Source organism: Fundulus heteroclitus, chromosome 21 (assembly GCF_011125445.2).
Source record: "Fundulus heteroclitus isolate FHET01 chromosome 21, MU-UCD_Fhet_4.1, whole genome shotgun sequence".
NCBI lineage: Eukaryota > Metazoa > Chordata > Actinopteri > Cyprinodontiformes > Fundulidae > Fundulus > Fundulus heteroclitus.
In genome coordinates, this window is record NC_046381.1 from 37574239 (window position 1) to 37590067 (window position 15829).

The 15829-nt window shown below is 50.1% G+C and overlaps 1 protein-coding gene across 13 annotated transcripts in view; it reads right to left on the minus strand.

Moving 5' to 3' along the window:
* The window catches only part of LOC105921370 (receptor-type tyrosine-protein phosphatase mu), a 134342-nt gene extending 119391 nt beyond the window's left edge, over nt 1–14951 (minus strand). For 6 of the 13 annotated variants that reach the window (XM_036125656.1, XM_036125660.1, XM_036125652.1 and 3 more), the window contains exon 1: nt 14615–14950. In XM_036125656.1, coding sequence (XP_035981549.1) covers nt 14615–14702 — 88 coding nt within the window. In that variant the 5' untranslated portion in view covers nt 14703–14950. Of the gene's footprint in view, nt 1–14614 lie in introns of all 13 variants that reach the window. The other 7 variants (XM_036125654.1, XM_036125657.1, XM_036125648.1 and 4 more) reach the window with 2 other exon arrangements.
* Nucleotides 14952–15829: the final 878 nt, after the last annotated feature.

The following is a 15829-nucleotide window of genomic DNA, read 5'->3' on the forward strand; positions in this document are numbered from 1 at the left end:
GGTCCCTCATCGGTCCCCCATCGGTCCCTCATCGGTCCCCCATCGGTCCCTCATCAGTCCCTCATCAGTCCCTCATCGGTCCCTAATCGGTCCCCCATCGGTCCCTCATCAGTCCCTCATCGGTCCCTCATCAGTCCCTCAGAGGACACCGCCTGTCTCGTGTCCCGCAGCGGGCTCCGGATCCAAACAGAACCACTTCAGAACCACAGAGAGAACACAACCACACTTATACCTGAACAGGAATCATAACTAAACACTAAACCTGAACTGCTGGTTCTGATCAGCCTCTTCTGGGTTCAGAGTTCCACAGAACCCAGGAATCTACTCAGAACCATCACATTCTGGCTTCTCCACCCTAACAGCCTAAGATGGACTGACCCAGAAGGTCCCAGGAGCTTTGATGGTGTTGGTGCTTCCCAGACGACGAGTTCTTTGGGTTCTAAAAGCCAAAAGCAGACTATGGGTCTGCTGCCTGCTGGGCCTGGAGGCTCTTAGAACCCACTGGGTTCTAGATGGCCATTCTGGATCAGACCTTAGCCACTGTTGTCCTCTGGTTCTGTTTAAAACCTGAACCACCAGCAGGTCTGAGCAGACCTGCACCTGGTGTTCCACCTGGTGTTCCACCTGAGCTCTGAGCAGAACCTGTTCTGGTCCGATTCACAGACCAGCAGACAGAGAGGAGAAAAGCAGAGTGAAAGCGGGCCGAGCTCCACAGTTTCCAAATCAGGAAGCTGATCCCGTGTCTCAGTGAGTCGTTACCCTCTCTTAGCCTCAGCCAATCCCTGAGGAGATCCAGGTTCCCGTGGTTACGCCCTGACACACTTGCAGCCAATCATTAATCAGAGTCCGGTGGCACATGGAGAGTCTGCGGACGCCTGAGGAAAGCAGCGCTCGCCGTGACCCAGAAACTCGTCCTCGCCACAAAGACGTCTCCGACCGCAGGAGGTCGGCGCCTACTGAGCGCGCTCAGATGGAGCCTGCAGTGTTTACCACTGGCAGTGAAGGCATCTCCCCAACTGCGACGCCTTCACTGTCTGCTTGGAATGTTGAGAACTCTGCAGATGTCAAAGTTGTGAGCCCGACGACACCATCCACCAGAACCTCTGACCACCTTAATTTAAAACATGCAGTACTGGCTGAAGTTAGCAGGCTGGAACACGAGCTTTCTTTCTTTCAGCCCAGAACGTTTCAGGATGTTTTATGATTTTTCATTGTGTTTCAGGAATTTTCAGGACATTTAAGGATGTGTGACATCATCAGGGGAGGCAGATCATCCTCTATTACCATCTAACATAGAAAGTACTCCTGGGTCAATGTGAGCTTCTGTGCTTTCTGTGTCTCTGCTCTGTCTTCTCTACCATAGAAAGTACTCCTGGGTCAATGTGAGCTTCTGTGCTTTCTGTGTCTCTGCTCTGTCTTCTCTAACATAGAAAGTACTCCTGGGTCAATGTGAGCTTCTGTGCTTTCTGTGTCTCTGCTCTGTCTTCTCTACCATAGAAAGTACTCCTGGGTCAATGTGAGCTTCTGCGCTTTCTGTGTCTCTGCTCTGTCTTCTCTAACATAGAAAGTACTCCTGGGTCAATGTGAGCTTCTGTGCTTTCTGTGTCTCTGCTCTGTCTTCTCTAACATAGAAAGTACTCCTAGGTCAATGTGAGCTTCTGTGCTTTCTGTGTCTCTGCTCTGTCTTCTCTAACATAGAAAGTACTCCTGGGTCAATGTGAGCTTCTGAGCTTTCTGTGTCTCTGCTCTGTCTTCTCTAACATAGAAAGTACTCCTGGGTCAATGTGAGCTTCTGTGCTTTCTGTGTCTCTGCTCTGTCTTCTCTACCATAGAAAGTACTCCTGGGTCAATGTGAGCTTCTGAGCTTTCTGTGTCTCTGCTCTGTCTTCTCTAACATAGAAAGTACTCCTGGGTCAATGTGAGCTTCTGTGCTTTCTGTGTCTCTGCTCTGTCTTCTCTAACATAGAAAGTACTCCTGGGTCAATGTGAGCTTCTGTGCTTTCTGTGTCTCTGCTCTGTCTTCTCTAACATAGAAAGTACTCCTGGGTCAATGTGAGCTTCTGAGCTTTCTGTGTCTCTGCTCTGTCTTCTCTAAGCCCCAGTGGGTGGAGGCAGATGAGCGTTCACACTGAGCCTGGTTCTGGTTCTGCTGGAGGTTCTCCTCCCTGTTAAAGGGGAGTTTTCCTCTCCACTGTCGCTTCATGCATGCTCAGTATGAGGGATTGCTGCAAAGCCATCAACAAAGCAGACGACTGTCCACTGTGGCTCTACGCTCTTTCAGGAGGAGTGAATGCACCACAGCAGGCTGTTGAATCAGCAGAAGGTTACTGGACCACCAGAACCAAAGATCCCACCAGACCAACTACACCAACAGAATAAACTGGAGCAAATGATCAGAACCAATGAGAACATCTGAACCACCAGGGCCAACAGAACCAGTTGGAATAAATGAAATAAGCAAAGAACAGAACCACCTGGACCTCCTGAAGCAGAACTCTGCAGTACTTAGATGGAGCGGATCCGTCTGTGACAGGCCAGCTGACTGTGGTTCTGTGCCGGCCCGTTTCAGTGAACTTCAGACGGATTCATCCAGAGCTCAGCGCCACCGATCCAGAGACGATGTGATGAATATTTAAACACACAGATATGAGGATGAATATTTACTGTAGTAATTTAGGTTAAATAGCAGCTCCTGGGCTTCCAGTCGCACACACACACACACTAACACACACACACACACACACACACACACACACACAGTAACACACACACACACACACACACAGTAACACACACACACACACTAACACACACACACACACACACACACACACACTGAGCTCAGAGTGTGCTATCTGTTGGCTCGCAGCATTTTCAGATCATTATCATAGTGATTAAGAGGAGAAAAAAGCTTTAAAATCCCAATAAAATATTTAGTTTTCCTTCCTGTAGCCTCGCTGAGAGCTGCACCTGACACACAGGGAGGCGGGGAACCGACGGGTTCTGGGGGAACCGAACCCGTCGGTTCCACAACACCAGAGACCCCAGGCTACCCACAGCGCCCCGCTAAAGTCTTCACACCCTTTAAACGCGTTCCAACCAGAAGCTTCGGTGGATTTTAGTTCTGGGCCGGCAGAGCAGAAGGGAACAGATTCATGTTCTAATGAAGATCCTCTCCCTGGTGAGTGGATTTAGCTTTAGTCCTGTTACTGCTGAAGAACCGCATCCCTGCAGCATGATGCTGCCTCCACCGTGTTCTACTGCAGCCATAGTGTGAATGGAGACATTCAGGCTCGGGTTCTAAGATCTCCTCTGAAACACGAGCAGCTGCACTCAGCCAGGAGGTCCGTCATCATCAGCGTCACGGCTGGAGTGATGGGAAGAGGAGAAATGGGTAACAATGGGCGGGTAATTAGGCCAGGTGAGCGGCCAGGTGAGCTGCCAGGTGAGCGGCCAGGTGAGCGGCCAGGTGAGCTGCCAGGTGAGCTGCCAGGTGAGCGGCCAGGTGAGTTGCCAGGTGAGCTGCAGGAAGGCAGGTGACGCTCAGACAGGTGCAGGGGGAGAACGGCATGGAGGACAATGAGTCTGGAAGAGGATCTCACTAAAGGCAACAGAACCACGTACATAAATAAGGCCATAAATACCTAAACCAAGGAGGAACAGACGGAACCAGACATGAACTCGTCTAACCAACACCTGCAAATATAATTACCATAAATAACAGAAACACACGAGGATCCGGGGTGAACGTAACTAAAGGGAGCTACAATAAGTAATCACACCCCAGCGTTCCTCACCGTCATGCAGCCGGTGGAACACTGTGCTCAGATCAGTTATCCCGGTTCCCCACACGATAGGTGCTGGATCAGTTCCTCACGTTCTGCTTGGGCCAGAAAAGTTCTGATCAGAGGACCGTCCTCCACATTGGATCTCCTGTTAGAACCTGCAGCACCACGTCTGGTTCTCCTTCAACACCTCTGAAGGTCAGGTTCATGGAGTCCACCACTAAAGGTTCTCCTGTCGACAGACGCTGCCACCTGAGCAGCGGATCTCTGCAGCCCCTCCACAGCCACCATGGTCCTCCTGATTAATGTTCTCCCTGTTCAGAACCAGAACACTTGCAGTTCAGATTCAATCCCACTCAGCTGGCTGACGGACCTCTGAAGGATGTTACTAATGGGTATCAGAGTAAAGTGGGACGAATACTGGTCACCCTTTTGACTTGTTCCTCTGTAGAAATGTTGGAAAATTAACCATTGTTCTTCCTCTTCATGGTTCTGCACTACAGTGGGTCGGTCCGGCAGAGAACATGCCACTAAAACCCACTGAAGGTTCTGACTGGTGCAAAGTTCTGGCTCAACCCAGTTCTCCGTCCAGTCCACTCAGATCTGGTTCAGAGTTCTAGATCCGGCTGCAGCAGACTCTGCAGAACCAGAGGAACCGGAACTGAGAATGTTCCTCTGCAGAGAACCACAGGTCCTAACCCACATGCACCAGAACCAGAACCTGCAGGGAACCGGGTCAGTTTCAGTTGTTCAGCAGTCTGAGATTCCTGCTGAACACGCAGGAAACGTCTTAGGCAGATTATACCGATACGCTGATCCCCGTCTAATTACTGCACACACACACACACACAATGACACACAATAACACACACACAATGACACACAATAACACACAACACACACACACACACACACACACACACACACACACACACACAATGACACACAATAACACACAATGACACACAATGACACACAATAACACACACACACACACAATGACACACAATAACACACAATAACACACACACACACACAATGACATACAATAACACACACACACACACAATGACACACAATAACACACACACACACACAATGACACACAATAACACACACACACACACAATGACACACAATAACACACACACACACACACAATGACACACAATAACACACAATAACACACACACACACACAATGACACACAATAACACACACACACACACAATGACACACAATAACACACACACACACACAATGACACACAATAACACACACACACACACAATGACACACAATAACACACACACACACACAATGACACACAATAACACACAACACACACACACTGACACACACACACACAATAACACACACACACACACTGACACACACACACACACACACACACACCCTCTTCTCTAACAATAATCATGTGACTGATCAGGGATTAGGAGGCAAACACTGATCTCACGCTGACATCTCTGGATTAAATCCATCCTGTAATCTGGTGAAGACATGCTGACTGTTGTCACAGCAATAATTTCCTTAATCTGACACACCGGGACCTCCTCTGTTCTTGTGCTAACCGTCACATGACCCGCCCTACGGTTCCGCTCCATCCCGTCCTGTCGGGGCGGAGGAGAACCCAGCTGGTTCCCGATTAGAACCGGGCCTGTTTGTTTTGCTCGTTCTTCTCTCATGTGTTCAGATCTTCTGGTTCTGAATAAACCTGCCTGCAGAATAAACCTACAAGTTCTACAGGTTCTACAGGGTTCCCACACAGGACGGAACCAGCAAGCGTCACGTGATGAAGCTGACCAGGCTGCTGTTTGGGTTCCAGCAGAACCCTCTGGTTCTGATCAGTAAAAGCCAGAAAGCAGCTGCTTTAACAGAACAGCAGCGAATGTTATTCACCCTGAGTGTGAAATTCCTGAAGGCTCCTCCTGATGGAGACCTCGGTTCTGTGACCTCGGAACGTTCTGCGGTCCCATGTGTTCTGTGACCTCGGAGCGTTCTGCGGTCCTTTGTGTTCTTTGACCTCGGAGCGTTCTGCGGTCCCGTGTGTTCTGTGACCTCGGAACGTTCTGCGGTCCCGTGTGTTCTGTGACCTCGGTTCCGCGGTCCCGTGTGTTCTGTGACCTCGGAGCGTTCTGCGGTCCTTTGTGTTCTGTGACCTCGGAGCGTTCTGCGGTCCCGTGGGTTCTGTGACCTCGGAGCGTTCTGCGGTCCCATGTGTTCTGTGACCTCGGAGCGTTCTGCGGTCCTTTGTGTTCTGTGACCTGGGACCTCGGTTCCGCGGTCCTTTGTGTTCTGTGACCTCGGAGCGTTCTGCGGTCCCGTGGGTTCTGTGACCTGGGACCTCGGTTCCGCGGTCCTTTGTGTTCTGTGACCTCGGAGCGTTCTGCTGTCCTTTGTGTTCTGTGACCTCGGAACGTTCTGCGGTCCCGTGTGTTCTGTGACCTCGGTTCCGCGGTCCCGTGGGTTCTGTGACCTGGGAGCGTTCTGCGGTTCTTTGTGTTCTGTGACCTCGGAGCGTTCCGCGGTCCCATGTGTTCTGGGACCTCGGTTCCGCGGTCCCGTGTGTTCTGTGACCTGGGAGCGTTCTGCGGTCCTTTGTGTTCTGTGACCTCGGAGCGTTCTGCGGTCCCGTGTGTTCTGTGACCTCGGAGCGTTCTGCTGTCCTTTGTGTTCTGTGACCTGGGAGCGTTCCGCGGTCCTTTGTGTTCTGTAACCTCGGAGCGTTCTGCGGTCCTTTGTGTTCTGTGACCTGGGAGCGTTCTGCGGTCCTTTGTGTTCTGTGACCTGGGAGCGTTCTGCGGTCCCGTGTGCTCTGTGACCTCGGAGCGTTCTGCGGTCCCGTGGGTTCTGTGACCTCGGTTCCGCGGTCCCGTGTGTTCTGGGACCTCGGTTCCGCGGTCCCGTGTGTTCTGTGACCTGGGAGCGTTCTGCTGTCCTTTGTGTTCTGTGACCTCGGAGCGTTCTGCGGTCCTTTGTGTTCTGTGACCTCGGAGCGTTCTGCGGTCCCGTGAGTTCTGTGACCTCGGTTCCGCGGTCCCATGTGTTCTGGGACCTCGGTTCCGCGGTCCCGTGTGTTCTGTGACCTCGGAGCGTTCTGCTGTCCTTTGTGTTCTGTGACCTCGGAGCGTTCCGCGGTCCCGTGTGTTCTGTGACCTCGGAGCGTTCTGCGGTCCCGTGTGTTCTGTGACCTCGGAGCGTTCTGCGGTCCCGTGAATTCTGGAACCAGCAGAGATCTGGATCTGAGTGGCAGAGCTTAGCGCTCCTCTCTCAGGAACACAGATCCAGCTCCTCGGTTCTATCTCATCTCACACGTTCAACAAAAGGAGTCTTAATCCGGCTCCTTTAATCCTCGGCGCTCTGGAGACGCCGCCTTAATCCTGGGGGCCGCGGGGCCGACGGCAGCGGCCCGACCCGCCGGGATCCGTCTTTAATCCGCCTGGACAGAACCAGAACACGCAGAGCTGCAACTTTGTGTCGCTGCACATAATTCCCTGCTCGCATTTCAGATCACAGCATCAAAGGTTCCTTAAATCCCTGCAGCGACAAGAGGACCGGGTGCAGCAGGAGAGAGGAGAAGGTTCTGCAGGAGAACGTTCTGCAGGAGAGGAGAAGGTTCTGCAGGAGAACGTTCTGCAGGAGAGGAGAAGGTTCTGCAGGAGAGGAGAAGGTTCTGCAGGAGAAGGTTCTGCAGGAGAAGGTTCTGCAGGAGAAAGGTTCTGCAGGAGAAAGGTTCTGCAGGAGAGGAGATGAGCTGCATTGTCATCATCCCCACTACATCATCATCATCTTCATCTTTACCATCATCATCATCACGACCACCATCATCATTCTCTTCCTCACCATCATCATCACCAGCATCGTCACCACCAGCATCATCATCATCATCACCATCTTCACCACTAGCATCATCATCATCGTCACCATCATCATCATCACCATCAGTCCGCCTGAATCCGTCTCTGATGAACTGACTAATCCAGCCTATGAAGGTAACCGCGGTAAATAAAGGAAAACTGTCTTTACAACTCAGCCAGTTGTGAGGGCTTCTATGGAAAAAACATAAGTTACTTATTAACATAAATAACTTTAAAACTTGCACTATGCACTAGGGCTGGATGATAAATAGATTTTATCGATTAATGCTCATTTGCAATTCTTAAAGGTTACATTTTTGTATTATTTGTCCAATGCGCCTTCATGAAAACTGTCCTGAAAGAGGAAATTATTTTGTTAAAAGCATGAAAGTTTGTTTAGGAACACATATTGTGAAAATACTCTAAAAAGGAAACTGTTTTACCCGAAGATGACGCACTTTAATTTATTTACTTACTATATTTTAATTTGAAGTTTATAATACCACAAGCAGCAAAGATTTTATGCTTTCTGGTTTACTATGGTGGGGCCTAACATTTGGTTTTGGCACGTTTTTAAAAGCTTAAAATTAGCTGCACTTTGAATTCAGATCAAAATCCACCTGGTATGTTTTAAAAAGTTAATAAAAATTATTTCACAAATTAGTTTTCGTGAAATCAAAGGTAAAACTTTAAATTGATTAATAGGATTTGATCAACTAAAACCATAGGTTTTATTGTTAAGCCACATTGCCCAGCCCTACTCAGTAGACGTGTTCTTGTTCTCGATCCGTACGGTTCCACAGAGAAACGATCACGTTTAGTTCTGTTTTCATCATCTAAAATATAAAACCTTTAAAGACTGTTGGTAGAACAAAAGTTCAAATTCAGTTCTTTGACAACCTTTCCTTTCTCCGTCTCAGCCAGAACTCTGAGAGAACACGCACACAGAACCGCCACATAGTACACAGAGGGCAGGGAGAACCAGAGCAGCATCTCTAACACCGGCAGCATCCTGGCAGCTGAGAACCGGTCATATGATCCACTGATCCACGTTTCCTCAGACTGCAGGGGAAAGAAACTGCTTCAGCATGACTACAACCTGGGGACATCACAGTAAACAGAGTTCTACGTTCTAAATAAAGAACACCAGAGGACAGCTGGGTTCCCTGACAATGTCACAGGAGAACTTTAGAGCCCCAGGTCACCTCAGGTCCAGAGAGAAGAAGAAGACCAGGAAACAAACAGCGGCCTGAGCAGCGCCCCCTGCTGCCTGGGAATAAGTCAGTGCAATAGTCCTGATCCAGAACCCTCTGATCCAGAACCCTCTGATCCAGAACCCTCTGATCCAGAACCACGTGATCCAGAACCCTCTGTGCCAGATCAGCTGGATCCAGTGCAACATGTTTCAGAACCGCCTGACCCAGGACCATCAGGCTCCTCTCCTGTGGAACCAACTCCCAGTTTTGGTCCGTGAGGCAGACACCCCGTCTACTTTTAAGACTAATCTTAAAACTTTCCTTTGTGACAAAGCTTCTAGTCAGAGTGGCTCATGTTACCCTGAGCTATCTCTATAGTTATGCTGCTATAGGCTTAGGCTGCTGGAGGACATCAGGGTCTAATTTTCTCACTCTGCTGAGTTCTCCTACTGCTCTCCACTTACACGTTATCTGCAGTTGTTTCAGCTTATAAACGCCTCCTGGTGCAAAGGTGTTCATGTCCAGTACACCTGAACCAAAACGAGGAATTACCTCCTTAGTATGGCGTGAAGCTCTGCTGGGCCTGGTTCAGGTGTTCTGGCCCAAAGAAACATCTAAAGCAAGCAGAAGATGTTTAATGGCCTAAAAAGGTTCCTGGACTTCTGCTTCCTCAGGTGATCTCTTTGTCAGAGCACAATGAAGGACGCGGTGAACTGGGTCAGAACCAAGAGACTCTGAAGTCATGGTCCAAATGACCAAATGGGCTGTGGTTCTCTACATGTCTGAGTGTAATCCACAATGTTCTCCACAGACTGAGGAACATAAAGGTCCAAGTTCTCACATAAACAGAATCCAAGTTCTTCATCTGAACAGGTTCTGACCCGATGAACCTGGAGGAAGGAGAGAAGTCTCCGAGTTCTGAAGGCAGATAATTACCTCACAACACACACACCTGAGGTTAGTGTGTGTTTAATCTGTGAGCTTCATTAAAAGCCTGACGAGACAGAACAAAGAGCTGACTGCACCTGAACACAACACCGCCACCGCCACACACACACACACACACACACACACACACACACACACACACACACACACACACACACACACACACACACACACAGCCTGTAAACACACTCTGAGGAAAAGGTAAAGTCCTGAATCAGCGACAGTCCTGGACCTGGACACAGCGGGTCATCAGGGAAGCTGTGTCTCTGTGTTTGTGTGTGTGTGTGTGTGTGTGTGTGTGTGTGTGTGTGTGTGTGTGTTGCTGAGTTAACAGTCGCGCTCTAATTACAGACTCTCTGCTCTCTGTCTTCATGGTTCAGTTTAAAGGAAGCTTCTGTGGTTTTCAGACTGGATCCAGGATCCTGCAGGAACCGGTGGGGGGAACAGATCCTGATTTAATCCCAGCGTTCCTGGGTGAAAACTCACCCGTGGGGCAGCATTTAGTTCAGAGCTGACTTCTCTCAGCTGCAGGCTGGTGTGTTTTAGCAGTGAAAGTAACAAACAGCTCAAATGACTCCAGGAAGATCCTGATCGGGGGGGGGGGGAACCCGACGTATCTAAGCCAGAACGTAGAGCTGGAGCAAGCAGAATACGGCCTGCAGACAACATGCCAACCTCTCTGCTTTAGATCAATACGCTGCTCCTTCACTACCCAGAATGCACCTGGACAGAGCGTCTGCTGAAATCAGGGAGTTTGCTGATCGCTCCAAGACCAGAACCCTGAAGGTAAAACCGGACCAGAATGGCCCAAAGTTCTGAGTCTGGAATCTTAAAGATTGAAGCTGTGAGGAAGACGTTTCCACCAGAAAAGCTTCAGCAGAAGTTAAAATGCAACAAAACTCAGACAGAGGAGAACTACAACCTCCAGCAGCCCCAGCAGCCGTTACCCTCGATGAGCGGGCGCTCTGCAGTTATCAGGGCGTGGTGGCCATCCTGGGCCGTGAAGTTTTAATTTCATTCTCTGCTGCTTCCCACTCAGACATTCACACACAAACACCAAGCAGCAGGGAGGGAGGAGTGGAAATCAAACGCACCCTGAGGCTGCACACCAGCGTCTGAAGCAGGGGGTCAAACTCCCGTCCTCAAACCTGTCCCTGGTCCCTGGTCCACCGCGCCTGAGCTAAAGAATCAGGTCATCAGCAGCACTCTGGAGAAGCTAATGCAGCCATTTGGCTCAGGGGGGAAGGACCAGGGACACGTCGAAGGGTCTACAGGGTCTGCATGAGCTTTACTCTGGATGCTTAAACCCTGGTCTAAACCCTGGTCTAAAATCAGGTCTAAGATCAGGTCTAACCAGTTTAAACCCTGGTCTAAAATCAGGTCTAACCAGTTTAAACCCGGGTCTAAAAAATCAAATCTAACCAGTTTAAACACAGATTTAAAGTCAGGTCTCAGCAGTTTCAACCCAGGTCTAAACCCAGGATTAAACCCTCTTCTAATGTAAAACAGCAAAGACTTCAGCTGCTTTCTGAACGAGTCAACAGAGTCAGCGACACGAAGGAAGCAGTAGCCTGAAACGACGTGTCTCCCCTGCTTTTAAAGCGGGTCTTTAGAACCGTGACAAGTTTCTGACCTGAGGACCGAAGGGTGCAGCCAGAGGTGTAGGGATGCCACAGATTGGCGACATTTAGGAGCCTGACCATATTAAGGCTCCTTGAAACAAATGTATACCTGGATATCATCAGCATAAAGGTGACAGGGGCTGATGTGCAACAAAAACCAGACTGGACCTAAAACTGATCCCTGAGGAACACCGTGTAGGTGGGGAAGCGCCTCAGACCTAACGTTTATAGGCATGGACCTGGTTCTGATTGTCTGCTATGAGGAAACACCAAAGCCAGCCTCCATCTCTGCAGCAGCAGTTTATGATTGACTGCATCACAGCCGGTCATAAACTGATGCAGCCGATCAGAAACTGACGCAGCCGGTCAGAAACTGATGCAGCCGGTCAGAAACTGAAGCAGCCGGTCAGAAACTGATGCAGCCGGTCTGAAACTGATGCAGCCGGTCATAAACTGATGCAGCCGGTCAGAAACTGACGCAGCCGGTCAGAAACTGATGCAGCCGGTCTGAAACTGATGCAGCCGGTCAGAAACTGATGCAGCCGGTCAGAAACTGAAGCAGCCGGTCAGAAACTGATGCAGCCGGTCAGAAACTGATGCAGCCAATCAGAAACTGATGCAGCCGGTCAGAAACTGATGCAGCCGGTCAGAAACTGAAGCAGCCGGTCAGAAACTGATGCAGCCGGTCAGAAACTGAAGCAGCCGGTCAGAAACTGAAGCAGCCGATCAGAAACTGAAGCAGCCGGTCAGAAACTGATGCAGCCGGTCAGAAACTGAAGCAGCCGATCAGAAACTGAAGCAGCCGGTCAGAAACTGATGCAGCCAATCAGAAACTGATGCAGCCGATCAGAAACTGATGCAGCCGGTCAGAAACTGATGCAGCCGGTCAGAAACTGATGCAGCCGGTCAGAAACTGATGCAGCTGGTCAGAAACTGAAGCAGCCGGTCAGAAACTGATGCAGCCGGTCAGAAACTGATGCAGCCGGTCAGAAACTGATGCAGCCAATCATAAACTGAAGCAGCCAATCATAAACTGATGCAGCCGATCAGAAACTGATGCAGCCAATCAGAAGCTGACGCAGCCGGTCATAAATTTATGCAGCCGGTCAGAAACTGAAGCAGCCGATCAGAAACTGAAGCAGCCGGTCAGAAACTGATGCAGCCAATCAGAAACTGATGCAGCCGATCAGAAACTGATGCAGCCGGTCAGAAACTGATGCAGCCGGTCAGAAACTGATGCAGCCGGTCAGAAACTGATGCAGCTGGTCAGAAACTGAAGCAGCCGGTCAGAAACTGATGCAGCCGGTCAGAAACTGATGCAGCCGGTCAGAAACTGATGCAGCCAATCATAAACTGAAGCAGCCAATCATAAACTGATGCAGCCGATCAGAAACTGATGCAGCCAATCAGAAGCTGACGCAGCCGGTCATAAATTTATGCAGCCGGTCAGAAACTGAAGCAGCCGATCAGAAACTGATGCAGCCGGTCAGAAACTGAAGCAGCCAATCAGAAGCTGACGCAGCCGGTCATAAACTGAAGCAGCCAATCAGAAACTGAAGCAGCCAATCAGAAGCTGACGCAGCCGGTCAGAAACTGAAGCAGCCAATCAGAAACTGAAGCAGACTCGTCCGCCTCCCAGGCTGCAGACGAGTCCAGCAGTTTTAACAGCGACCACCAGGCTAACCCTAAGCATCAACCTTCCTGGTTAATGGAGTCCAGACTGGTTTGCAATATAACAACATTTTTTAGAAACACCGTCTATTCTTTTCAACCTGTTTTCTTATATAAGTAAATTGTCAGATGTGATCAGGTTGATTCTAATGTGACAAGGTCAGCTGGTGGTGGTCAGATGATGTCACCATGCCTTAAAGAGAACAGTTATTTATCGAGCCATCAGTTATCGGAATAATTCCCCCTGAATGTACGTGAACTGAATAATAAACTATCATTTAATTATTATTAAGAATGCACTATTTACATATGGGAGTAGTGAATTAACATATTTACTGTGTGAAAGTGAGAATTAATGCAATAGATGTGAAGGTAATAGCTTATTGTGAATTATTTCTGATGACATCTATAATAATATTTAATTGTTGGGTGATTATTGTTTTTTCTTATGGACCAGGAAGACGAGCCGGTTCCAGTTCTGCCGACAGTTAACGAGGATCTTTTTAACAATAAACAATAAACCAGCAGCCATCCGCTTTTACAGAACCCAGACAGAACGTTCCAGTTCTGCTGCTCTGCTACCACCTTTTCCAGAACCTTAGAGAGAAAAGGTCATTTTGATCTGGACCTTTAGTCTCTGGGCTCAGCCGGGTCCAAATAAGGCTTTTTAAGGTGGAACGTACTGGTTCTTGTTTAAAGAGGTTAGAACCGGACCCAGAGGGACGAGAAAGAAGTGACTGAGCTGCAGGGTTCTAAAGGTAAAACAACCCAAACAGCAACGTTCCTTCAGATTGTACACATCTGGATCTGCCTCTGCAGCAGAACCTCGGCTCTCAGTTCTGTGTTTGGTTCCGCTGCAGCAAAGAAGGAACCTCCAACCCGTTCAATACACAGATCAATGTTCTGACTGGTTCTGATGGATTTACTAAACAGCAGAACTTTAAACCTGAGAATCAGTTCTGACGGATCAGCTCAACCTGGTTCTTCTGGGTTCTATTTGTCACTCACAGCAACTGGGCCCAATACCATGTGGATTGGTTCCGGTTCTGGTTTACACAGAGGAATAGAATCACTTTGTTCTGATCCGAGTTCTGCTGTGTAGGAGAACAGTCAGAACCGGGCTCTGCCAGTTTCATCTGATGAGATGAAACCAGAGAACCTTTTTCTCTTTCTCTCTGGCGGTTCTGCCAGGCTGGTTCTGAGACAGGAACCGAACTAGTTCTGCTGAGGAAGAGCGAACAAAGACTGCCGCTGCCTTCGGGGTCCAGGATCTGCCGCCTGGATCCCAGCTGGGAGGTCGACCGGAGCTCCAGAACCGCCGAACCGACGGACAGAGCAGAACAGAGGAGGAGGAAGAGGAGGGAGAGGAGGAAGAGGAGGGGGAGATTTTCCAGCTGGAAACTTGGATGCCAACAGTGAGAAACTCCCCTGTTCTCCCCGCAGCCCCTCCTCCTCCTCCCCCTGCTCCGGTTCTGACCCTCTCCAGAACCAGAACCCCCACCCGGTCCACTCACCTTTGAAGGTGTCCGCCCGGACTCCCCGAACCCCCAGCGCGAGCAGCAGGAGGGCGGCGGGCAGCAGCAAACTTCCAGCCCGCTCCATGTTCTGGGAAAAGTCCTGACAACTCCTCTTCCTCCTCCTTCTCCTCCTCCGCGGCTCTCCGGGACTTCCTGCGGCTCCGACACGCGCTCAGGGACTGCGGCGCGCGGACAGGTGAGCGCGCGGACAGGTGAGTTCAGCTCTTTGATCCTCCGGCTGGTTTCTGCGCACGAGACAGACAGACAGGGAGCGCGAGACACCGAGAGGGAGTAGCGAGCAGCTGGTGACGTCACGGGGGTCGAGAGACAGAAAGAGAGTCAGGGATGGGGGGGGCTCCGCCTCCTCCGGTTCTCCTCCTCGGGTTCTCCTCCTCGGGTTCTCCTCCAGTGTTCCTTACCTCCTGTTCTACGCGCAGGGAGTTCTGGTCTGTTGGCTGCGGTCCGTTTGGACCAGGAACCCGGTTCTGGTTCTCCTGGTGTCACTCAGACTAACCTTCTTAGGAATAAAGTTTTCTGGCAGGATTTAAGGCCCGCTGCGCTTTAATGTGAACTGACCCGGTTCTGGTCCGGTTCTGTCGGACCGGGTTGGGTTCTCACATGAATTCTTCTGTTTCCTGAACAAATCTGAACTTCAGGGATTTTCGGAGCTTGTGGGGCAGAACCGGAGCGACCTGCTGCCCCCTGCTGGCCGCCGGCGCTCACTGCGCCTGCGCGTCTCTTCGCTTTGTGACGTTTCTGAATGGGACACAAGTTCTTCGGCTCTTTTCTGACCTGCAGGGAGAACGTTCTCCTGTTCTACCAGACCTGCTGATGTGGGGAAACACTGCAGGAACCCAGACGCTTGCTGCGGTTCTGGTTCCGTTCTGTAAAGGAGCGTGTGGGCCGCTCAGCGAGGGGAACCAGACAAAGAGCTCCTTTCAGGGAGTCTGACTCTGGCGCCACCTGCTGGACCAGAACCGGCGCTAAGGCGTTCAGACCGGCTGGTATTCAGGTTTAAAATCAGAACCAGAACCACAACACAGAGGTGCTTTATTACCAGAGCTGATTCCCATCAGAACCGGATACATTTTAAACAATAATGTCCATAAATGTTTTCTCTTATTTCAACAGATAGTTTGTGTTTGGTACCGTTAGAACCCTCCACCCATCTGAGGACAGCATAACTGCTTATAGATGTCAAGGTTATAAGTG